Source organism: Sciurus carolinensis, chromosome 19 (assembly GCF_902686445.1).
Source record: "Sciurus carolinensis chromosome 19, mSciCar1.2, whole genome shotgun sequence".
In the NCBI taxonomy this organism is placed as follows: domain Eukaryota; kingdom Metazoa; phylum Chordata; class Mammalia; order Rodentia; family Sciuridae; genus Sciurus; species Sciurus carolinensis.
Genome location: NC_062231.1, coordinates 6416853 through 6442618, shown reverse-complemented (window position 1 = coordinate 6442618; position 25766 = coordinate 6416853). Strand labels below are relative to the sequence as shown.

Here is a 25766-nt window from a genome sequence, read left to right as displayed (position 1 = left end):
AAGTGCTGTCACCTCCCTGTCCCTGTAGCCTCCATCTACAGGTCCCCTTGTACTTCTACCTCCTGTCTGGAAGGTGACCACGAAGCCAGCCCTAGGAGCCTAGCACTGTCCCTGTACCGGGGCTGCTGCTCTGAATCCACCATCCCAGCCCCTGCAACCCGCCCTGGGCCCACGCTCACTGTCCCCTCCATCCTTGCAGACACCTAATGGGGTCAGCACCCAGTTGCAGGGACCACCATCTCGACAGTGAGGGAAGGGCCAGGGCGAGACACCTGTCCCAGTTACCTGGTAGAGGCCAGCTGCCCGTGTCAGGGGGGATGGGGTGCCGGGGGTCCTGCTCAGCTGGAAGGAGAGGGGCGCCAGGTTCTCAGGCGGGGCCCCTCTCACGGGGAGCGAGGCAGCAAGAAGGCGGCCGGGAAGGCTGTCGGGTGGTGGGCGTGGCAGGAAGGGCGCCTGGGTGGCTCTCTGTTGGAGACCCCAAGCCCGCCCGTCCCCGGGTCTCTGGTGGAGACCCAGCTGGAAAGGAGGGCGCCCAGTCGGAGGCACATGCCCCGCCGCCTGCACTGCACGCCCAGAGCTCAAGCGGAGATCCGAAGGCCAAGCACACGGCACCCCAGGGCGGGAGCCAGAAGTCCCAGATGCACTGCCATTCTGCCGCCGGGGGCGGAGAAGTCGGTCTGGAACCTTCTCCAGTGGAAGCGCCCTGGGCGCAGCCTGGCAGGCGGGCAGCCCTGGCCCCGCGGGGTCCCGGGATCCCGTCTTGGTTCCCATGGTCCTCAGTGTCGTACGCAGCCCTCCCGGACCTGACCCCCGCCAGCCGTAAGGATTCAGGGTCCGGAGGACGCGGCCTCAACGCCCAGGCCCCACCCTGCTGGCCAGGAGGCTGGCACATGCGCGCTGACGGCGGCCGCGCCCCCAGAGGCCCCAGGACCTCTGCAGTGCGGGGACGGTGCCCCAGGAAGGACACCTCTCTAACTGGGTGGCAATACGAACGGCGGCATGGAGGAGTCTTTGTGGATGGCAGCCCTGCCTCACTGGAGTGGCAGAGAAAGGACGAGCAGAGCATCCCCTGTCTGGTCCAGAGAGCGGGTCAGGCTTCCTCCAAGCCGCAGAGATGCAGCCAGGGCTGAGGGTCCAGGGCAGTGGCTCTGCCTTGCCCCTCCATCTGCTGCCTGGATGTCCCATCCTCTCCCTTCAGGACAAGGGGACCAGCAGTCAATCCAGAGCCAGCTCCACCTTCCTGTCCCCACACCCTTCACATTGGGACTTGGACGCCCCTCCCATGCCTGGGACCCACGCTGGCTCTGTGACTTGTTCTGGACTGTAGAATGTGGTAGAAATGCTGTGCGCCTTCTGGACGGAGGCCTCAAGGGGTCCTACAGCCCTGCCCAGTCCCTGGGATCCTGTCACTGACCTGTGAGAAAGCCCAGCTGGACGTCTGAAGAATGAGAAGAACATAGCCAGGTTACTGCCACCCCAGGTCACACCAACCAGCAGCCAGCAGACAGATGACCCTCAGAAACAGATGTGTGTCTTACTACCCTGCTGGGACCATACAGGCCCCAGGGAGCCCAGGAAACCTGCCCAACCGACTTCCCAGCGAAATAAACAGCTTCTCTAGGGAGGCGCTACGTTTGGGATGGTTGTTATGCAGCAGAAGCTAACTGATACAAGCACCAGGTTTTCTGAGCATGCAGGACTCAGACTGTGCAGGGCTGAAACCTAGCCCAGAGATTTTTGTCCTGACCTTCATGTTAGCCACCATCACACAGGTATCCTGAGGGTTTGTCACACACCAGAGCTGCAATGGCAAGAAGGGAAGGGGGGGCACACAGGGTCCTTATTTCCTCTACAACCTCCTTTTCCTAATGAGAAGGCAGAAGCCCAGAGAGGCAAAGGGACCTTTACACATGATCAAAAATTGAAAGCATAGCAGTTTTTAGAACGGTGTCTTGACATGTCCCTGTAGAACAGAGACCCAAATAGCAAATGGCACAGGGACACCTGGGTAACCCCGGGGGAAGACGAAAGCAGATCCCAACCTCACCCTACACCCCCAAACCAATTCCAGACATGTTAAAGAGCTAAAAGCAAAAGGGGAAACTTTAAAAGTATTTAAGAAGACAATCTGGGAGAATATCTTTCTATAATTAAATTGGTAACTATTTCTCAGGAAAGAAACGAAATCTTACCAAGCATTAAAACAAACCAACAAACAGATTTGACCACAGTTTAGAATTTCTATGCATCAAAGCTGCCCTCAGAATCAGAGAAGACAAACCAAAGACATCCAGAAGACATCTGAAGTATGCACAGCCAGCAAAGGATTAGTATCCAGTACACATAAAGAACCCCTACAAACACACAAGACAAAGAAGTTAAAAACCACAGCAGGAATGTCTTAGAGGAGGAAATGAGCACAGCAAATAAACACTGGAAAGGAAGCTCAATGTCCCTATTAAGCAGAAGCCTGAAAATTAAGATCCCAATGAGATGCCATTCATCCCACCAGACTGGCAAAACGTATGCCAACTGGTAGGACCAGGGGCCTAAGGGGAGGTAGATGAAGTGGAACGTGGAAGCCCTCTCGGTGACAGTGCAGATGGGCATGACCACTTTGCAAATCACCTGGTATTTTCTTGTAGCTTGATCATTCATGTAGGTTTTGACCCTGCAAGTCCAGCCCTTTGCAATAGACGAGGCCTATGAGAAAACTTCACCGCAGCCTCGCTAACAACAGACAACAACCACAAGACAACCCGAGAAGGATTTGGTTGTCCTTTGATGAAAAGGAAAACACAAACTGTGAGATATTCACACCAGTGCAAATAAGTCATACTCGACAGGAGGGCAGGCATAAAGTTTAGAAATTGTAAGCTGCTGAGTGAAAATTGCAAATAGTCGAATTCTACACGAAATATATGATTTTCATAAAACTCAACAACCTACCAAATGATATATTGTTAGACATTTCTAGAAAACCTAGCAGTAAAAGAATCATAAACGGGGCTGGGGCTGTAGCTCAGTAGTAGAGCAGTTACCGGGCATGTGTGAGGCACTGGGTTCCATCCTCAGCACCACATACTAACAAATAAACAAAATAAAGGTATTGTATCCATCTACAACTAAAAACTCATTTAAAAAAATCATAAACAAAAATAAAATTTCACACTGGGCACCGTGGCACATGCCTGTAATCCCAGAAGCTTGGGAGGCTGAGGCAGGAGGATCGCAAGTTGGAGGCCAGCCTCAGCAACTGAGCAAGGATCTTAGCAACTCATCCAAGACCCTGTCTCTAAATAAAATATAAAAAGGGCTGGAATGTGACTCAATGTTTCAGCGCCCTGAGTTCAATCCCCAGTACCAAAACATATATATATGTTTATAAATAAAATAAAAGTTCACATAATGGTGACCTTTGGGTAGGAGAAGATGCCAAACTGGATTGCAAATTACCAGGAACGTTCTAGTTCTGGAACTAAGTGGTGGGCTCTCAGATGTCCGTTTTTTATTACCTTTCCTAATGTTCAAGGGTATGCTAGCCAGCTTTCAGCCACACTGTACCTGACATTGACAACGTAACATGAGGGAAGGTTTCTTTGGGTCCACGGTTTCAGAGGGATCAGTCCATGGCTGGCTCAGTTGTTCCGGAGCCTGTGGTACCAGGTAGAAATCGTGGCAGAAGGGTGTGGAGAAGCAAAGCTGCTCAGATCACGGCAGAACGGAGGCACCCAGGGTGCGGGGGATGAGAAACGCCCTTCTAGTACCTGCCCCCAGCTGGGGTCCACGCCCGGACACGCATGAACCCAGATTCCCAAGTGTTCAAAATCGCAGAGAAACGGGGCTGTGCCAGGAGCGAGCGAGAGGCCTTCCACTGGACAGGCCTCAGAGGGTCCCTCATCTCCTGCCCGCGCATCAGCCTGTCTATGCTGGCGGGGAGCCTCTGCCGGCTTCATTGGGGACAGAGGAGGAGGGCTGCCATCATCCTGTCCTGCCTCCGCATGGCTGTCCTACACTTCCCTCTTGAGGTCCAGGCTTCCCGGTGAGAGGCAGGAGGTCTGGGGTTCGGGTGCAGCTCCAGGGAGACTTTCCGTAGCCCCAACAGCAGCATTCAGCAAGTGCACGGGCCTTGGAGTCACACACACACACACACACACACACACACACACACACAGGAAAGGCCGGAACCTCCGCCCTGGGCGAGGAGGGCAGGATGGAGATGCCTAACAGGGTGACTGGGGTCTCAGGTCAGCCCGGGGGCGGCGGGAGGGGAGCATCAGGGAGCCATCGTGGTCGCTGTCCGTGGTGCTGAAGTCGGACTTGGTGGGAGGGATGTGAACCATGAGCCTCAGAGCAGAGGTAGCCCAGGGCCTGCTGGGAGCTCTTCTCCCCCAGAGCCGCCTTTTCCTCCTGAGAAGACAGAAGCCCAGAGAAGACAAGCCAGTCCAGACAGGGTCCGCGTGACCCTGAGAGCAGAGCAGCCTGCCCATCGATACCTGCTGGACACAGCTCATTTCCTGGAAGGCTCCCCGGGGGCTCCGCTACTTACGATCACCACCGAGTCTGAACCTCCCCCGGGGACCGTCCGGGTGGAGCCCACGCAGCTGGAGCCTGTTCCCCCGGCCTGGATGGCTGGGTCCCCGTGTCTCTGGCGGCGGCTTTCCTACGGACTGTCCTGATCCGGCAGACGCTGTCCCAGCCCTCCGGAGAGGGGCGTGTGCACCGGACAGCCTGAGGGCCAGGCCGGGGCCACCTGCTTCTGCAGGGCCTCCAGCTGAGTTTGCACACTCAGAATGACCGGCGACCAGCGGAAAACACCGCGTTACGACGAGTGAGAATACAGGAAATTAGGCCCACGACAAAGTGTTCCTGGGGCACGCTCACACGCACTCGCTTATGCGCTGTCCCTACTTCTGAACGACAGTGACAGGTGAGCAGTTGGGACAAAGGGCACGTGACCCTCGACAGCCAGAACACTCACTGTCTGCCGGTTGACAAGACAGGAACCTCTTCACCGAGAAACTGTCCACCTCAGGAGTTTTGTGGGGGCTGCCAACTGCTGGGGACTCTGTTCTTCTAATGGCCAAATGACCCGTCCCTCCCTTCATCCAAAGCTCTGTGCAGGTGTCACCTCTTCACAGGGCATCTCTGCTCACCTCTGCATCTCCACGGCTCTCCCAGACCCACTCACCCCATTTAACTTTTCCTGCAGATGGACCCCATCTGCATTTGGCCTTGAGTCTGCTTTTTGCTGCTGTGACTCACAAGATCCGACCCGCACAACCATAGAGGAGGAGGAGTGGATTGGGGGCTCAGAGTGGCAGAGGGTTCCGTTCCTCAGGCCTGAGGGGAGGCTGAACCTCATGGAGGAAGAGTGTGGTGCAGGGAAGCAGCTCCCCTGGGGACCAGGAGGCAGAGAGAGACTCCACTCCCAGATGCACACGTGTCCCCAGAGCCAGGCCCCAGTGCCACCTCCTCACCACACCACCTGCCTCCAGGTGCCCCCAGCGGATCCCCCAGGGAGCCAGGCACTGCCCGGGTTGAGGCTCTCACGACCCGATCGTATCCCCTCTGAACCTTCCTGCACCATCTCCCATGGGGACTTCTGGGGACACCCACACCCATGGCCATCCCCCTGATTCCTCAGGACTCTCCCTTTAGTCTCAGTTCTTGAGGACAGTAACACCATCATGACTGATGGTCAGGGGATCCAGCAATTAGGACAGGCCGGGCTCAGTGAAAGTTTGTTGACTGAATAACTGACTGCAACACACACTTGAAGCAGGTCCAGAAGCTGGGAGTAAATCTGAAATCCAGCCACTGCACAGGAAGTCTGGCTACTTTTTTATTTGCTGGCAAAATGGGACACGGGACAGGAGGTGCTGCCATGAATTCCTGGGTGAACGGAGACCAGCAGGATGTGGGAGGAAGGGAGGAGCAGGCGCAGCCCAGGAAACGAGGCCCGGAAGATCCTGAACCCTGCTTTCTCAGGATCAGAGATTCCCCATCCTGGGAACAGGGCGAGCAGCTCCCAAGGCACGGTGGAGCTGGGGGTCACCTGACCACAATCTGGCCAATCAGCACAGACCTTCCTCCCTGGCCACAGTGATTGTCTAAGGTCTGGGCACTCTTGGTGGCCACCCAACCCCAGCCCTGGGTTTCTCGGGTAGGAGGAGGTGACAAGGTGGGGAAGCTAGGAGGACAAGAGAAAAGTCCAGAATGGGCTGTGGTTTGAAAGTGTCGGGGGTGGCTTCGTGTCACAGGGGAGTCCCCACGTGGTCCAGGCTCAGCCCCCACACTGTCAGCACTGTGAGAAGAACGTGGCCACGGTCCCCTGGAAACCCCTGGAAGAACCCCGTCTCTGCCTCGCTAGCCGGGTGGCCTCCGAGTGGAGCCGTAAGTGGCACTGCTCCCTGTCGCCCGCCTGCGGGGACTCAGGCCATCCGACAGCCCAGGCGGTGACCAGCACGCTTCCACTGTCCCTGGATGAGTACAGGGGCGCCACGTTTCTGCAGCACTGCTTTACGGCGGACGCTAAGCGGAGGTGACAGGCACAGCGCCTTCACTCAGGAGTCCCACCTCTGGGACAGGACGAAGGAATTCAGAGGCGCTGGCAAGGCTGGCCGTCCCTAGCAGCGCGAGGGAACTAGAAGTGACCGAAGATGAGGGGAAACCGGGAAGAGAACCGGGTGTGCTCGCCCTGAAAGTCACCCGCTGGGGGGCGTTGGGCTTTCTGGGGGCCCCGCATGGCCTCCCCAGGTCCCCAGGGCCCAGTGGCCTCTTCCAGTTTTCTCCTGCTTAGTGACCAGCAGGGCTGTCCCCTCCCTGGGCTGCAGGACTCAGTCTAAAATATGTGCTGTGCTTTCGGTTCTCCATTCCCTCCTGGCTCCTGAGAGAGCCAGTCCCTCTGCTGGTCATGCACGTCCTCTGGCCACCGGGCCTCCCCGCCCCGCCCTGCCCCTCCCTCCTCGCCCCTCCCTCTCGCCCCTCCCTCCTCGCCCCTCCCTCCTCGCCCCTCCCCTACTGTTCCGAGTCTCCTCGGGCCGCCTTCTCTCCTTCTCGGGGTCCTATTCCCCTGCCTTTCCTTCTCCTCCAAACTGATCAGGAGTAAGTGACCCCAAAGCCACGCTGGGGACCACACCACGCTGCCCTCTTGCTTCCCTGCTTCACAGGGATCCCTGGTGCCGAGGAGGTTGGCTTTGCACCAGGAAGAGGCCACAGCCCCGAGGTTCCCTTGAGCCTTCAGAAGGTCACATCTGCCCTGCGGGCAGCCCGGAGCCTCGTCCCTTCAGAAGCTCTGGACGTCTCCGTTGCTGTGGGCTTGCCCTCGGGCGGCCTCGGAAGCCACAGCCCTTCAGGTTTCTGGATCCACCCCACCACCATGTGGCCACCCTCTTCACGAAGCGCAGTGCACCCAGTCCTGACTCCGCCAGCGGGAGCGAGCCGCCCAGGTCCGGGGATCACGCTGGAGCATCGGTTTTACTGCAAGATCCGTGAGGAACGCGAGTCTCCCGAGAACCCCCTGTGCTGGGGCAGAAGCCCGGGAGAAGGGACGGGGAGAGCGGGCGGGGAGCCGCCTGGGCACAGCCTCTGACGTCCCTCCCGGGGGCCGGGGACCACCCACTCCCCGTGGCTGGAACCACGTGGAGAAGGCAGCCGCGGGGGTCCCGGCCAGACCCAGGCCCATCGGAGATGCCGGGATCCACGGCCAAGGTCTGCCAGACGGTCGAGGGCGACACTGTGGCCCAGTGGTCACCGCAGGGCACGCCGCAGAGCCCTACGGGCTGACGCGAAGGGCGCTCTCATCCCCATATCCCCGTCAGGTCCTCCAGGGTCTTCTCACCAGAGACCCCGGAACCCAGGGCAGCGGGGTGACGTGTCCCAGGTGGTGCAGGACAAGAGGCCTGTGGCCAGCAGGGCTGTGGTCCCCAGGAGAGAGACACCGAGGCACCACAGACGGCTTGGTCCCTTCACGCTACTGTGACAAAACGCCGTAGGCCGGGCGATCCGCTAATAAGGGGCGTGGATTTCACATGGTTCTGGCGCCAGGGGACCCAGCGTGGGGACGCGGCTCCTGTTCTTCTAAGAGGGGACGCCATTGCCGAGTCCCCACGTGGTGGAAGAGTGAAGAGGTTGGACTCATATCTAAGCCCCCTGCCCCCACCCCGGTCCTGGGGACTGAGCCCAGGGCCTCCCTCCTGCCTGCTACCCCTGAGCCACGCCCGGGCCCTTTGGGTTTTGAGACGGGGTCTCAGGGACCTGCTTGACTGGCCTCAAAGCCGCGACCCTCGGCCCAGCGTCCTGAGTAGCTGGGATGACAGGGGCGAGCTACCGCGCTGCCTTAGTCGACGGAAAGCCTGTGAGCGCGGGGTTCCAAGCCGAGCCCTGTCACGCCAGGCGAGCCCCTCTTCTGAAGACCCGCGTCACAGCTAGGAGGCTGCGGCCTGGTGGCTTCTCTCCTGAAGGACTCCTCTCAATGCCGTCAGGGTGGGGTGTGTCTCAGAGGGACTCGCATTCAAACCACAGCCTCGGATCCCCGAGGCTCCGGGGGAGCTGGTCACCATGAGAGGTGACCAGCGGGAGGGGAGTCCTTCAGGCTGAGCGGAAGGACCTTAGGAACTCGGCTGGAGAGAGAGAGAAAGGTCTCGGGCGAGGGTAAGTTCACGAAAATTACAAAAGCTCGCGCTGCCTTTGTTTTCTACAAGACGTGAGACGTGAAGGTAGGAAAATAGACCAATCACGACACTCACGTTGTTGACCACGCAATTCACGCACTCAGAACGTGGCGACATCAGCGGCAAGCGGGCACTGGGGCTGGGGCTGTATGGTACCTTACCAATGCCAGGCTGCTGCAGAGTCACCCCGGCGTGGCATCAGGCTCCCAGGTTCAGTGGAACCCCCGTGGGAACCCCCAAGAAATAGCAGCAGGGCATACCAACGGCAAAAGGAATAGGAATTCAAATGTTTCCCTACGAAAATCAACTAACGAGGAAAACGAGACAAGCATGCAGGAAATGAGGGGCCAGAAAGCCGCAAGATGTCCAGGAAACAAATACTAAAATAAAAGAAGCCAGTCTTCCCCTACGGGAATTGCTTTAAGGGAAAATGGATTAAACGCTCCTATCAAAAACATGGAGTGGCAGAATGAACAGGAAACAGGATCCAGTCTGCTCTCCAGTAGGACCAACCCAGGGAGAGCATCGGGCCCCGGTGGGATGTGGTGATGCGTGTTCTGGGCAGAGGGCAGAGCAAGGCAAGGCCCTGGGCTTACAGCAGAGGGATGGAGGTACAAGAAGGCCTGAGTGTGTCACCCCGGGCCAGATGGAGCAGGAGTGGGTGAAAAGCTAGGCCCAGGTCAGATCAAGGTCAAACGGGGAGCTGGGAGTTCTTGCTCCCAATTTGCAGATGAAGAAAGTGAGGTTCAGGGAAGGCGAGCCATCGTTCTGAAATTGCGAGCCCAAATAAATCTTTCTCCCTGGTACATTGTTTTTCTCAGGTATTTTGTTACAGTCACAGAAAGCTGACTAACATAGAAAATTGGTATGGAGAAGTAGGGTCATAGCTGTGACTCTACCTGATGATGTGGTTCAGGTACCGCTTTTCAAAGTAAGATTTGGAAGAGTTTGGTAAAGCAGGCTAGCAAAACCTTAGGTTGCTGTACGTGGGGCTGAACAGGAGATTCTGGTGGGAGCTCAGAAGACCAGAATGCCGATAGGAACAGGAGGGTAAAGGCGGTGCTGATGAGCATTTGGATGAAATCGAGCAATCCGCTGTGAATGGCACCAGGTGCCATCCATGTTAGTCTGGTGTGGAACTTGTCTGTATTTTTCCCAAGCCCTGAGACCTCACGTGAGGCCGTTTAAAGGTGACAGAAGAATTAATCGGGTGGAGAAAACTTGGAATCTGCACAGTGTTGAGGCCCTGGTGAGATTATTACTGGCTGCTTTCAGCCAGGTTACAGGGAGGACTATAAGCAAGCAGCAGAGCAGAAACATGAAAACCTTGCAGTTTCTTCCGAAAAAGAGCAGTTAATGTCCAGGCCAGGGAAGGTGTGATTGCTGAGGAGATTAGTGCCCTTAAAAAGAAGACAAGTAATTTGCACCGGGGCAACCGGAAAGATACCCCGAGGGCATGTCAGGAAAGGGCCAGAACGACTTGGCCCAGGCAGGCTCCAGGATGTGAAAGTATAAACTCAATCCAAAGACTGTTTTGAGAAGAGAGTCTCAGAACACCCTGGTCGGTCAGGGTTGTCTGGGGAATTATTTCCCCAGGATTTCTTTCCTATGGCTCAGAGGTCCAGCCACTCAAGAGACCATGACAGCTGTATTGGAAGTGGGCCTCGCCGCTGCTCCTGGCCACACCAGAGCCTGGAGTCTTCCACATGGAGTTGGCTGTCCAGACACGCGGAAGGCAAGAGAGTCACAGGGTCGCGGACGTTTCCACTGAGATTCCAGAGGAAAGCCCAGGGGGCCAGGCAGTGTAGCTGGCTCAGAATCTACGGGTATCATCGCAAGGGCAAGGGATGAAGCCGCGGAGTGAAGCCACATTGCAGAGGAGACCCCGGGAGGACACAGATGCCAGGAACGTGCAATGTCTGCTGCAGGAAGCTGTAGGCGGTGAGCAGAGCCAGCCTAGACAGTGACCTTGCCAGGAAACAGGAGTGAGGCTGCCCGGGTCCTTCGGGACTCCCTTCATGCCAACGTGCGACCCAAATGCCAACGTGCAGCTACGGGGCTGCATGCTTGCCCCCGCTGGGTTTTGTTCTTGTTTTGGAAACATTCCTGGCTAATTTTCTATTCCTTCCATTGGAAATGGGAACAGTTACCCTGCGTCATTCAATTTGGGGAGTAGGTAACTTGTTTTCTTAGTCTTTCGTTTATGGGGAGGGTGGTACCAAGATGGAACTTGGGGGCCCTCAACCACTAAGCCACCTCCCCAGCCTTATTTTGCATTTTACTTAGAGACAGGGTCTCGCTGAGTTGCTAGGGCCTCACTATTGCGGAGGCTGGCTTGGAACACGCGATCCTCCTGCCTCAGCCTCCTGAGCTGCTGGGAGCCACCACGCCCGGCTGGGACTCGAATTCTTAATCTTTACAGGGGCTCACAGCTAAGAGTGCCTGAGGCTCAGTGAGGTCTTTGGACTTGGACCTTTGAGCGATGTTGGAGCTACTGACTGTGTGAGCCCGTGGAGACAGACCAGGTGTATTTTCTGTTGTCAGATGGACACCAGCCTTTTGGGTCTGATGGTGTATGTTTTAAATATCCCCGCAAGATCACGTATTGAAGGATGGGTCCCCTGTGCAACATCAGTGTTCAGAGCTGGGGCGACCGGCGGGTGACTGGACAGGGAGGGCTCTGACCTCATCATTCGACCCTGAGGAGTCATCACAGATGCGTAAGTCAACAGGCGATTGACGGGGGTAGAGTCTAGGCAGAGGAGGGCGGTCACAGGGGCGTGCGCTTAAAGAAACCATTCACCATTCGACTCCGGGCCCTACATGCTCCGTGTTCTCCCTGCGTCCTGGTCGGGAGCTGAGCAGCTTGGTGCCATCACCTATTTCCTCCCATGATGCTCTGCCCTGCCCGAGGCCAAAAGCCAGAGACCGGACTCCACAGGGAGACGTCTGAAACTCTGAGCCCAAATCCATCTTGCCTCTTCTTTTTTTCTTTCAGGTATTTTGTCACAACCACAGAAATCTCACGAACGCTCCAGGGACAGGGCTACAGGGAAAAGCCCCTGCTGACTCTGAGCCTTCCCGTCTGTCTTGGAGCCGGAGATCTCGGCCAGCCCTGTTTCCTGGGCACGGCAAACACTCCCGGCTCTCTGCCAGGGTCAGGGTTTTCAGACCTCCTTGCAAACAAAAGGAAGTGCACGTTCTTGGTAAGTTGGGGGCAAAAAAGGCAGAGTTAATTAGGAAGGCTGTTGTCTTTCCTCGGTGTTCGAGTTGCTTTTTGCTGCTGTGACTTAAAGACCCAGACCCGCACAATCGTAGAGGAGGAGGAGTGGATTTGGGGCTCACGGTGGCAGAGGGCTCAGTCCACAGACGGCCGGCTCCATTCCTCGGGCCTGAGGGGAGGCCGAACCTCATGGAGGAAGAGTGTGGTGCAGGGAAGCAGCTCCCCTGGGGACCAGGAGGCAGAGAGACTCCACTCCCAGATGCACACGTGTCCCCAGAGCCAGGCCCCAGTGCCACCTCCTCACCACACCACCTGCCTCCAGGTGCCCCCAGCGGATCCCCCAGGGAGCCAGGCACTGACCGGGTTGAGGCTCTCAGGACCCGATCGCGTCCCCTCTGAACCTTCCTGCAGTGTCTCCACGGGGGCTTCTGGGGACACCCACACCCACACACACCCTAACACTCAGTGTGGAGAGAGATGTTCACATAAAAATGGATCAGTTCCATGAACGGCTTTCACTAACATACCTGGGTTCAGTGTGAGACAGCCTGGTAACCAGGACCCCATTCTTGGGAGCAGCCCCCTAATTCCCCCAGGCCCTAAATCCTGTGCCTCGCCCCCAGCTGCTTGTTGGTTCTTTTGCAAAAGGAACTGCCGTGACCAATCAGAGCCCAACAGAACGAATGAGCCGTGCAAATCCACCACCTTCAAAAATTTTTGAAATTTCTTAGCATCCCCAGCAAATCTTGCACACACTCACCTGCTGACGCTTGTGCGGTGGGCGTGTCTGACCCCGGACGCTGACCTGCTTGGGGACCTTCTGTTTCCTTGAGAAGTCGCCTGTTCAGGCTGCCAGCTAGTCACACAGGTGACTCCACCCAGGGGCTAGGGCGTCAGGCATGCTGACCCTAGGGGTCTACACTTTCCACCAGCACCCCAGATCTTTCTGCCTTGCAAAGGCTGTCTGGTACCTGGTCCTGGCTGGAGGCTGGGAATCCGTTTTAGCCGAGGAGACCCATTGGCGAGTTCTTGGCCTCAGTTTCCCAGAGGTGAGAAACGAAATGCCAGCCACGCTCTGGAAGGGGTGGGTTTGATTGGCAGATGAGGAGGCCCCGCCCAGAGGCAGAAGATACTCGTTGTCATTTATTACTACTTATGACTGAAAGTAACTGAGCGCGTTTCAAGGGCTTGAAACGGGGAGCGGTTGGGGTGGGGGCGCACGTTCTCATGCAGCAAGTACTTGAATCTGAAAGAGTCTCAGTGGGGGCGAGGGCGTGGCTCGGGGAGTGGCTCGGGGCGTGGCTCGGGATGTGGCTGGGGGCGTGGCTCGGGGCGTGGCTCAGTGGCGCAGCACCGGCCTAACACGTGTGAGGCCCTGGTTTCCATCCTCAGCACCCCATAAAAATAAATAAATCAGATAAAGGTGCTGCGTCCACTACAACCAAAACAAATCGAAAAAAAAGAGTCTCTGGCTCTTTCCCGCCTCCCCACTCCGCTCCTTTCTTTCCAGGATGCAAACTCTACAAATCCTCTCTTCCCTTCCCACGATCCCCCACCCGCGTGCATCCTGAAGGACTGAGTCTTGGGGGCTTCCAGCGCCTCCCCCTGAATGGAATCAAAAAGCAAGACACACTGTTCCCCGGGAACAATAAGCAAAGTCCTCCGTTTGCAAAAATGGTTCTAAATGAGTCATTTCATTTGGGGAGAATGACTACATCTGATCTTGCAAATGTTTCGCCTCGGGAAAAGTAGCGCCTGTGAATCCAAAAGCAGGTTTTTTTGCAAAAAAAAAAAAAAAAAAAGTCAATCCTGCTGCTGATGAGGCTCTGGAAGTCGCCCAGAGAGCTGGCATCTCATTGAAGTTTGGTGACAGATAACCTCACTGGGCGGGAGCAGGGCACGGGGACAAGGGAGGCCCCCCGAATGTGAGACCTCTGCCCTGAGAAAGCCAGCAGCTCTTGCAACCACCGGAACCTTGCCCAGGCAGGGCACGTCCTCAGGGAATCGTCCCCTGCTGCCCCTCTGCGGCCTGTTCTTCCTGAGGGTTCCTGAGGTGTGTTCAGGGGTCCCCCTCAGTGGGACACGGGGGGGGGCACTTAGCTCTGTTCCTTCCGGACTGCCAACACGCCCGAGCCCTGAACCTGGCGACACGCAGGGTAACCCGTGCCCGTGGTGGGCAAGGCCTCTCCCCGGGGCTCCCACGGACTCCACGCGGAGCCTCGGCCAGGGACACCCCCTCGGGGCCCGCAGGCCTCATCCCGGGCTGGGCAACCTAACCCAGTCCTGGGCGACGGCAGGAGCGCTCAAGCCACCAGGACGCACGGCACAGGTATCAAAGGCCAGGCACGAAACACGGCAGAGCCCAGCGCAGAGCCGGCTCCTCAGCCCCTGCTCCCCTCGGAGCTCCCGGGAGGCGGCCACGGTGGGGACCCGGGCGGGCGCGCGGGGAAGGTACGACGTGAGGATGAGGAGGAGAAGCCGCCCGGGTCACAGACCCCTGCTGGACGCCGGCCGAGCCCCTGGACGGATTTGAAGGGAGGCGCTGCTGTCTGGGGGCAGCCTGGGGGCCCTGGAAGGTGGCAGAGCTGCTGACGGGCTGCGGTGAGAGGGCGTCGCTGGGGAGCAGCAGCAGAGGGTCAGTGCCATGCGTTGGTCTAAGAGAGGACCGGGGAGCCCGGGGGAGCAGTCTGAGGGACGGGGACACTTCTTCAGGGCCGTGACATGGCGCTCTCTGTCCTGGGGACGGTGGCCGGGAGCTCCGGGCCAGAGCAGAGCCCCAGGCACCCGATCTGAATGGGCCGGGGGGCTTCCGGCCTGAGGAAGGGGAGACCCTGCTCACACGCGCCCTCTCGCCCCAGCTCCGGGGTGGAGGTGAGACGGTGACCCACGCCCTTCTGAAGCCCAGTGCCTGGTGCACGATGGGGACCAGGGCTCAAGGCGACGGGTCAAGACCAGGGCCACACCTGACACTGGCACTGCGGCCGCGGTCACACTGGGTACTGTGCCCAGGATTTCCTTGTGAAAGGCCCCTCACGATCCACCAAGAGCAGCTTCTCAGGAGGAGGGTTTCAGGGAAGCGGCCGCCCTCTTGGAGGAGAAAAGGACGTGAGATACCGGGGTCAGATCTCAGGTGGGACCGGCAGGTCAGGACAGGGACAGTTCAGGGGGCGGACACCACTGCCTTCCTCGAGTGCGGAGCCTCCTCACAGTCCACGCGGGAACCCCTTCCAACACTGGGCCCAGCTCCAGGGGCCAGATGCGCTCCTGGGCCACCACCCTGTCCCCCGACAGTTCTTTACTTCCGGTTAACTGAATAGGCACAGGCTACAGAGTGACCTGGCCCACAACTCACAGCAGTGTGAACAGGCAGACCCTGAGGAGACCCCTGAGCTGCCTCTGAAGGGAGCATTTTGTTTGTTTGTTTGTTTATGTATGTACGTACGTATTTACGGTACTGGGGATTGAACGCAGGGGCACTTGACCCCTGAGCCACGCACTTGACCCCTGAGCCACACCCCCAGCCCTTTTTTGTATTTTATTTAGAGACAGGGTCTCCCTGAGTTGCTTAGGGCTTTGCTAAGTTGCTGAGGCTGGCCTCCAACTTGCAATCCTCCCGCCTCAGCCTCCGGAATAAATGGGACGACAAGCTGCGCTACGATGCCTGGCCATCGCCAACCTTTTCCGTTTATTATTTTGAAGCAGGGTCTTCCTAAATTTCCAAGGCTGGCCTCGAACTTGTGATCCTCCTGCCTCAGCCTCCCGGGCTGCCAGGATTACAGAAGAGGCCGCCACCGTGCTGGGCTTGAAGGGAACATTTTAATAGCTTCCTGTATTCCCTTCCCTTGTCCTTCAGACAAACGTTATAAAAAGGAATATACGCTTTTAACGCCTTCCCTCAGTTAACCAAAAAGTAGCATGAGAAAGGCCCACTCCTGGGCTCTGCTTGGACCGCTCATCGAAACCTTCCAGAATGTTCTCATCGGCGCACCGGAAGCCCCTCCTTCCTTTTCACGGTTGCACTGAATCCCAGTGTGAGACGGGCTGATGTGCCGTTGTGTCACCTCCTGACACGGCTGTCCCCTCCCTGCCATGGTATTGAGCCATGGGTGTCCCCCCGCTGTCCCTCACCTCTGCAAGCAGCCCCGGGCCTCCCGCCCAGCCCCCTCCAGAATGTGCCTGTGCTTCCTGCGGGGACCCCGGACTGGGAGGCTGCAGCCCGAGCCCCTCGCTCCGTCTCCGACACCAGGCTGGACACCCGAGCGCTGACCTCGGCCCTCAGGCAGCCTCCCCACCCGCAGCCTCCCTGGAGGCCGCCACCCACCCCCGCCTCTCCTGCCAGCCCAGCTCCTGGCCCAGGACATCTGGTCCCCCCGGCCTGGCCACAGAACCGCACCCGCCACCACCTCACCCACCAGCCTGAGGCCACTAGTCGGGCTTGGGGACCCGCGGGTTCCTTGCGCTCCTTCCATGCTACACCCACGCCCCTCGGTTGTCCCCAGCAGCCTCACGGTCCCCGACTCCTGCCCTGAGATCTGCCAGGCCCCAGCCACCACCGGTGAGGCCCTGAGAGCCCGGCTCCCGTCAGGCCAGCCCCTCCCCTGGGCCCGGTCAGAGACCCCACTCCACGTCCAGCCACACCCTGAGTGGCTCGGGAGGGACAGGGGTCTCCCTGTGTTCCCATGTAGACGCGCCCACTGCGTCCTGGTCCAGGGCAGGTACGGGGCCTTGAGGGGAGCTCCGGGTCCTGGTCGGGGCCCAGCGTGGGCGGCCTCTCCAGCGTCCCTGCGAACCCAGGGGAGCCACGCCCTGGACCAGCTGGGTCCTCGGGCAGCAGAGCAGCCAGAGCAGCCGCAGGCGGCAGGGAGCCCGCGAGGAAGCAATCGGAGCACATGGTTTCTTGAGGGCTGTCGTCCCCAGACAGACACAAGGACAGGGTGGACGGAACACGTACCTGATGCTCCGGGAGCTGTCCTCTTCAGACCTGCAAGGACAAGAAGGCACACTCAGATCCAAACACCCACGGAAGCAGGCCACCCGGGGCGACAGTGAGGTCCCCCGCTACCCTGGTGTCCCAGCTCCGGTCCCCAGGAGTCACCCGTGGGCCCAGAACCCGGGTCTCTCTCTGATGCCCTTTTGACTTGGACCTGTGCCCCCCAAGCCCCCTCCTCTTGGAAGCCTTAGGGCTCCATTCCCACCCCTTTCAGGGCCCATCGCCTGGACTGGAATTGTCCCCAGATCTGAGGCATCCCAGGGGTCAAGGACAACGGCAGGGGAGCGGTCTGTGGTTCCCGCCTCTGCACCCTGGGCCCCGAGGCGGCAGCGGAAGGAAGGAATGAGCGCAATGCGGATGAACGGGGACGCACTCCCGGCCGGCGCTCCCCTGCTTGGCAGGTCCAGAGTGTCCCCGCGCGCAGTTCAAGCTCCCAGACATCAATTACAGCCTCCTTCCAAGGAGACTGGCTTGAATGTCAAGAAACGGGGCACTGGATCCTGCAGTGCACTTGAAGTTTCACAGAGACGGTAAGAGGCCCAGGACCAGCTGCGACGCGTTCCCCTCTGTGTGCACCAAAGGAAAGGGCTTTGGGGTCCAGCCCACCCAGCTGATGCTACAGCCCTGGTGGGGCTCCGGGGTCCTAAGGAGCAAATGGCTATGTGCACACGTATCAAGGACTTTAGGCCAAGTGTGGTGGCACACACCTGTCATCCCAGCAGCTCAGGAGGCTGAGGCAGGAGGATCCCAAGTTGGAGGCCAGCCTCAGCAACTTAGCCCTGAGCAACTGAGCGAGACCCTATCTCTAAATAACATATAAAAAGGGCTGGGGATGTGGCTCCGTGATTAAGCACCCCTGGGTTCAATCCCTGGTACCCAAAGAAAAAAAGAAAAATAAAGACTTCATTCCCTGGATGGCAGACTGAATTTATTGCCAAAGAGCAGGAGAAATAAAAGCATCCTCAAGCCAAAGTCAGATGACTTGTCTTACTGTTCATGTTCTTTCTAGCAACGTGACAGTCAGAGGACAGAGACAGATGGCGCATGGGCACAGCCTTTCTTCCTGACCAGCTCTGGCCTCTCTGGGCCCTGCGTGGCCCCGCCCCGTGCCCTGCGTGGCTCCGCCCCGTGCCCTGCGTGGCTCCGCCCCGTGCCCTGCAGTAGCCAGGGAGGAGAAGGCAGGCCGGGATCCCCCGTCACACGTGGGCGATGCCTTCCAAGTCCCCGGCGGAGGCCTGGAGACCCAGCCCGTGCCAGGCCTCACGGCTAGGGGGTGACAGCAGAGCCATTCACAGCCAGGCTGATCTCAGGACGGCTGGGGACAGTCCTCTGCAGTAACTCTTGCCACTGCTTTTGGGGTGGCTCCAGCTGTGGGTGCAGCTCCACAGGCACGGAGGCAGTGGACACGAGCCGCCTGAGCTGGACATTTGGGGTCCGTGGTCACACAGCCACGCGGCTCACGCCAGCCCCTCCCAGGGCCCCCCTTCCCCCATCAGGCTGCTTGGTGGCTTGGCTCATCCCACGGGAAGCTCTCTTCCTTCCGTCTGTCTGCTGTCTGCTCAGGAGGGTGAGAATGTCACCAGGGGCAGGGACCTGTCCTGCTCTCTGCTGCGTCTCCAGGGCTCACCCCGGGTCGAGGGACTGGCTGAGTGGCCCAGGCACGGTCACCTGGGAGATGCTGGAAAACCACGCCGGCCAGCGCTGCCCACCCCTCCTGGGCGCAGCCAGCTCGGCCTCTTACCAGCTGCCACGAGGCCCCAGAAGTCACTCAGTGTCCTCACTTAACGGATCAGGGGTGGCAGCAAGGATTAGCTCCTCCTCGTGTGGTGAGGAGACAGGGCGGGAGCAGGCTCCATCCTGAGCAAGTGGTCACGTGTCACGGGCCGGCAGCAGCCACGAGTGGCAGACCATCTTGCACGCCAAGGACAGCGGACTCGGAGGGTGCCCTGAACGCCTTCCCGCTGGGCGGAACCCGGGAAGAGGACGCCTGCGCACGGTGTGCATGGCGGGTCTGGGGTGCGCGCCCCGCGCTGCTGTGTAACCGCGCTGCTGTGTAACCGCGCTGCTGTGTAACCGCGCAGCCGCGCAGCCTTTTCCTGCGGATGAAGATGCGACCCCGGGACAGGATGCCTTTCCCACCTGAGCCAAGGGCTGGGCAGCGAGGCAGGGGCTGAAGGCTGCTCCAGGCCACACCTCCACCTCTCGGGGGGCAGGGGGCGTCGGGTCCCCCAGACGGAGGCCTGCCGGGCGGAGCAGCTGGGCCTGAGCATCTCAGCGGGGTGGGAAAGGTCCCCGGGCCGGCCCCGCAGGAAACAGACGTGTCTCCTTCTCCCACATCGGGTGGCTCTGGGGCCCAGGCCTGAGGATCACAGGAGGGGCCGTTCCCATGGTAACTGGCCGGGATGGGCGGAGGGGATGGTCCAGGCCAGGCTGTTCCGAGGGATGGGGGATCCGAGCTTGGTCCCCTGTCATCCTGTAACCTCAGTCCCAACACAGGGGGACTGAGCTGAGTCCCCTCAGCTCAAGCTAGCCAGAGGGGACTCTGTCACCTGCAGTGAAGGGCTGAGCTGATACACGGCTCTGAAGCCCCCGTTGGTTTGGGACACAAACAGGAAATCGCACATCATGCCCACACCTGGGCTAATCACATTTTTCTTATGTCCACGTGCAGCCTTGGTTTCCTGTCCATTCTGTGCTGTATTGCAAGGGACGCGGCTGACGTCACCCTATGCCGGATTTCTTCTTCTTTTTTTTTTTTTTCTTTTTGGTACCGGATATTAAACCCAGGGCTGCTTCACCCCTGAGCCCCATCCCCAGCCCTTTTGATACTTTATTTAGAGACAGGGTCTCACTGAGTTGCTTTGGGCCCAAGTTGCTGAGGCTGGCCTCCAACTTGTGATCCTCCTGCCTCAGCCTCCGGAGCTGCCGGGATGACAGGCACCCACCACGGTATCTGGCTCCAGCATCACCTGCCATTCCCTCCCCCACACAGGTGGGCACCCTGGAGTCTGCTGCTCCCTCTCCCTGGGAGCTCGGTCCCTGCCGGCTGTGGTCACTGCTTCCCTTGTGAATTGCCTTGCACTCCAGTGCCACTTCCTGGGACTGGCCCATGCCGTATCCCTCCTGCCAACGATCCTTAAGAGCCGCCCGGGGTTCCCTACCCACTGACCCCCTGATCCTTCTGCATCCATGAACTTGAACCAGCCTCGGGTGACCGTCGGCTCCCTGTCCGCCTCCCCCTGCAGAAGGGCTTCAGCGCAGGCCACCCTGCCCGCTGCCGGCTCCTGGCTCGATCCTTCTTGAACAGCATTCACGATGGCGACCGATGGCGACGTTGCTGTCGGCTTCCTCGTTCCTCCCTGTGCTACTTCCTGGCTATAAATAATCCACGGTGAACATCTTCCTGGGGAAAGGGGTCCGTCGCCATCTCTGATGACTTCCTCACGCAGCGGTCTCAGAAGGAGACCTTTGGGGTCCATGAGCATCAACAGCCACCGCCTGAGCGTCTGGCCCAGCACCCCTTAACGTGAGAAGACGGGGTCTAGGGATCCGGTTCAGTCTGGATTCTGACCCAGGGGATCTGGATGGACCCGAGACACGCATTTCTAACGGGGTCCCAGGAGCATGGTCTGGGGGCCTTCTCCTCGGGTTCCCTGCCTGCTCAGCTGGTCAGCGTCTGGACGCCACCATGCCAGAGGCCCCTTGCATCTACACCGTGTCCCCAAGCCAGCAACCCCAGCAGGAAGCCCACTCCGAGGTCCCGGGACCTTTCTCTCTGGGGTGTGGGTTCCGTCCGGCCCTAGGAGTCCCCGACGTGCCCGTGGTTCACGAGCTGGGGTTCGTCCTGCCTGGAGCTGAGCTCCGGCTGGGCAGTGGCATGTGGGGCTATTTCCTGCCCGTCCTCTCTGCTCACCTGGTGCCCAGGGGCACCTCTGTCCCCCTCTGAAGCCCTCCCTAGCCCTCTCTCATCCGAATGTCCCCACACCTGTCTGCTATCAGAGTCACCGAGGGAACACGCAACCCAGGGGCGGCCCAAGTGGGCACTTCACCCCCTTTGCTTCAGCCGGGGACGGACCTGCGACCAAGTCCAGCTGACCCGGGGCAACCTTGTAACAGGACGAGCGGGCGTCCACACCCCTCCCCTCTCTGGGGGCCACCAAGGCTACCATGTGCAGGAGCTGATCTGCACCAAAGGCCACCAGGGGACCAGCGGAGTCAGGGGAATGTCGCCTGAGATCCTCTGGCACCTGGTCAGGCCAGACCCAACGCTGACCAGGGCCGGGGGTGGACATGACAGTCCCAGGACCAAGGCTGGAAGGCACAGCATGAACTTGAGGGCTGGGCATAAACCACGGAGGGTGGAGAGGCCGGGAGGAGCGGCCGCAAGGGCACGTGGAGACGCACAGCAGCCACGCTCAGGGCCAACCGCCTAGCCCTGGACCTCGCGCACCGCCACCGTGGGACACCCGGCGGAGGGCGGGACTGGTCCAGGACAACAGGAGGGGTCCCCGCATCTTGGAAAGCCACCCTCAGCTCTGGAGCGGGAAGAACAATCAGAGGAACGGTGAGCGGCCAGCAGGGAAGTCGCTCAGTGCCCGGCAGAGCCAAAGGGCACTTCCGGGAGGCCCTGGGGCCACCTGGAGTCCTTGCAGAGCCTCCTGGCGGTCACCTCGCTCCCAGCAGACATGAGCAGCTGGACAGGGTTAAGCGTGGACAGGGCCTTGGATGGCCCCACGTCATGGGAGCCAGGAAACCCAGGCTGGCTCGGCTGAGGCGGCGGCCCAGGGTCACAGGGCCTGGGGCGCGGGTGGACCCTGAGCACGGCTTTGCCATTAGGCCCTGTGTCTGCGTCCCTGCAGGAGGCCGGCTTCCTGGGAGGCGACGGAGGCTGGAACCCGCAGGGCCTCGCCTGCCCAGCCCCTCCCCGGCCTCCCCCGATCCTGGGTCTCCCTGAAAACGCTTCGCCCCAGACGGTCCCAGCTACCAGCTTTGGGCCTCCCGGGATGGGCCTCGACCTCAGGCACCCAGAGGCCGCTCCCCACTTCCCTCGCCCCTGCCCTTGAGATTCCCAGCCCGAGGACAGGGTCACCGAGTTGCGATAGCTGCCGGGCCTCAGCTTCTGGGCTCTCTCCGCGTCCCCTCCCCGCTCCTGGCGGGCACAGTGGCTTCCTTTTCAGAGGACGGCCATCTACAGAGACGCATCCTGAGCCCCCCGCGCGCCTCTGAAGGGCTTCTTGGTCTTAAAATAAAACCCACTTCTCCTCCTGCCCAGCCTGGAGCGGCTCCCCGCCCGGCTGACGGGAGCACCCAGTGCCCAGCCAGCGGCCACCGCAACCCTCCCGTCTCTCGGCCTGGGGACCCTGCTTCCTGCTGCTCAGCTCTCAGGTCGGGGGCGGGCTGGAGGCCAAGGTCGCGGGCTTCACTGCTGGGCCCAGGTGTCCCCTCCCTGTCCCGTGCCCTTCTCAGGTGTCAACTACAAGACAGAAGGACACACCTCCGCTCCGGACTCACCTGATTCCCCACTCCACGCGGAGAGGCCCGTAAAGCCCACGGTGCGGCCAGCCAGGTCCTGCCTGGGGGCTGGCCCCTGTCCCTGACCTCCCGGGCTGCTCCCCCACCTAGCTGGAGCCGGCCACTCAGCAGCCTCGGTCTGTGGGCACCACGCTCCCGGGATCAGAGCGGACCCCTGTGTCTCTCAGAAGGACATGAGTCACTCACGACTCTGCGGCAATCTCTACAGCCAGGGAACATGGACTCAGCCTGACCACGTGCACTGACTCACGTCACCCCCGCTGCGACCTGCAAGGAAGGTCCTGTCTTTATCTCCCTGCCGTTTGCCACCTTCCAGAGTGTCTATTTCACTACAAAAGGCACACATGGTTCTTGCAGCAAATCACATGGTACAGAGGTGTGCCAGGAGCAAGCTCTAAGTCCACCCCGGGCTGCCACCTCCGCTGCTGCTCCATCTACCATATCCTGGAGCAACACGGGCAAGACCCCTCTCCTGTCTGCCTTTAGGCCAACACACTCCTGTGCGTGCCTTAGAATTATCCTCCACAGCTGGGTGCAGTGACGCATGCCTATGATCCTGACAGCTCAGGAGGCTGAGGCAGGAGGATCGTGCGTTCGAGGCCAGCCTCAGCAACTTGGCGAGGCCCTAAGCAACCTGCCCCTGTCTCTAAATAAAATATGAAGAAAGGGCTGGGGATGTGGCTCAGTGGTGAAGCACCCCTGAGTTCAATCCCTGGCACCAAAAAAAAAAAATTATACTCCCTACTTGGCAGAAAAGGAAAGCATCACTCAGAGAGGTTCAGTGACTTACCCAAGGTCACACAGCAGACAAGTGAAGGAGCTGAGGCTTACATCATACCCAATTTTAACATCAAAGCCTGTGACCTCACCCACAAGCTACACTGTCTCGACAAGTTATATCCGCTTTGAACCAAAGCAGTAATAATAGGCAGGGACAAAAAATAGCTCACCGAGTACCAATCAGGGTAGTATTTTGGGTGCAGCATACATATTCATCCAGCCTCCTCTGAGCCCTGCCACGTGGTCCCCTTATCTGCACAGCCTGTCCCCCACTCCACACATAGAGCTGAGCCACGCATCCCGGGCGGAGCCCTGGGTGAGGTGCAGCGCCCCCTGCTGGCTTCCCGGAGCCCAGCGGAACAGCCGGTGGAAGAGGGGTGCCGAGCGCGGCAGGCAGGAGACCCCGCGGGCCCAGGGCACACCGCGTGCGAGGGGAGAGGAGGACAGGGGTGCTGGGGAGGCTGGGGGGTTCCGCAGACGTGGAGTCACGGGGACAGGTGGGGCGTGGGGCCGCCCTTGGGACGCACCCATCAAGGGGTCAGGACCGGCTGCTGCCTTGTCACCCAAAGTGGGAGCCAGACCTCACCACGCCGCACCGCCGAGGCCCGGACGCCACTTCCAAAGCGGAACCCAAGGACTCAGCGGCTGTGCTGACCAGCTGGCGTGGGGGCAGCCATCGCGTGTCCCCTGGCCGGGTCCTGGAACCCTCCGCCCCCTCCGCCGTGTGACGCTAGGCAAAGCCCACCGCTCGGGGGCACCGCGGTTTCCCATGAGGTAGACGCTCCTGGATGAGGACGGGGGCGGGGAGACCGAGTTCCTCCTCCCCGTGTCGCTGAGACAGGAGTCTCGGGAGTCCTGACGGCGTCCTCTGCCCTTATGGACAGCTGTCCCCAACGTCAGGGAGAAGGGGCGCCAGGGTGCTGGAGTAGGGCAGCGTCTGTGGGAGGGATTCTTCTATGCCCAGGACCGAGTCACCACAGAGGGACTGTCCCCAGCGCGGATCCTGCCCTGGCTGAGGGCCCCACAGGCTCCTTTTGCAAATGTTCTGGCCCCAGACAGCGAAGCCACCGCCTGCCCTCTGTAGATGCCCCTGGTGGCTCCTTGGCAGGAACTGCGAGCTCTTGGGGACAGAGGATCTCACAGAGGGTGGAGAAGGAGGCTGGCCCCCCACCGGGCTCCTCTGGCTCCGGTGGGACATCAGGGGACATCTGGCTCCCGGGCCGGGAGCCGCCCTGGGCAGGGAGCACACTGCACGGCAGGGGTGGCTGAGGGCAGGGACCTCGGTCCCTGAGGTCTCAAAGTCCGGAGGCCTCTTTGCCCCAAGGCAACTCCTCGGTCACCAAGATGAGCCCAGCCCAGAGCTCCTCATGTCACTTGCCTGGATAAGGAGCTTGGCCGGGTCCCAGCAGATGTTCCCCGGCTGCCCCCAGATGGGCACAGCTGAGGCGCAGGCAGGGTGGTAACCCAGAAGAGGAGTCACCCCCGGGCGAGGCAGAGACCTCTGTGAGGCGCTGGGGACGGAACCCAGGGCCGCACAGCATGCTGGGTAAAGCGCCAGAGCACCCCCAGCCCCCCACGCTTGAATTACCACAAGAATCACAAGAAGCAATCGTTGTGTCTCAAAATGAGGGCTCCCCGTCCCCAGGGCTGTGGCTGTGGGGGTCACGCAGGATGAGATGAGGGACTGGACCGTCTCCAGATCCTGTCTGTCACTGGGAGACTGCGGGACGCTGAGATCCACATACCTCTCCCCGTCCTTCCAGGGGGAACCCTGCTCTCAGAGGCTTCCTTCCCCGGGGGGCCTGTCATTTCACGGGAAGCATTTGCAAAGCCTGGTTCAGAGCCGGGTCCCCAGAAAGGAGAGGAGGAGGCTTCCCTCCTGGTGGGGACACCCTTCCGGGAGGTATCAGTGCAGATCAGCAGACAGCCGCTCTGAAGGTCAGCTTTACATTGCTGTGACAAAACACCTGAGCTAATCAGCTTATCAAGAGGAAAGGTTTATTCTGGCTCACGATTCCAGCCTATGGTCACTTGGCCCTGCTAATTTGGACCTGGGATGGTAGAAGAGGCCTGGTCACCTCAGAGTAGCTGGGAAGAAGAGAGAGAGGAAGGGCTGGGCTCCGTCCCAATATCCCTTCATGGACACGCCTGTGACCTCACTTCTCACCAGGCCCCGCCTCCTAAAGGTGCCACCACCTCTCTGGCAGCACAGGCCCAGGACCGAGCCTGTAACACGTGGGACTCCGATTGTAAGTCACCTTCTCAGAGCTCAGTGTGTGAGGGACCTCGAGTGGCCGAGGTGGGGGAGGGCAGCACCCAGAGCCTGGAGGTCTTGGGGACAATCCACCGTGCTCCTGGGCAGGGGGTGGCTCAGAGGTGGCTTGCCGGTCACACGTGAGGCACTGGGTTCCATTCTCAGCACCGCGTGCAAGTGAACAGATAGAATAAAGTTCCAGTGACAACTGAGTTTTTGAAAGGCGGCTCCTGCAGGGACCTGGGGAGCCATGCCCACCAGAGGGAGGGCAGGCAGCACGTCCCAGCCCTCCAGGGTCCTGCTGAGCTCCAG

General features: G+C 59.8%; 1 protein-coding gene across 8 annotated transcripts in view; it reads right to left on the bottom strand.

Moving 5' to 3' along the window:
• The window catches only part of Iqsec1 (IQ motif and Sec7 domain ArfGEF 1), a 297078-nt gene that overhangs the window by 167663 nt on the left and 103649 nt on the right, over positions 1 to 25766 (bottom strand). For all 8 annotated transcript variants that reach the window (XM_047534518.1, XM_047534512.1, XM_047534520.1 and 5 more), the window contains exon 2: positions 16850 to 16879. In XM_047534518.1, coding sequence (XP_047390474.1) covers positions 16850 to 16879 — 30 coding nt within the window. The remainder of the gene's footprint in view (positions 1 to 16849; positions 16880 to 25766) is intronic.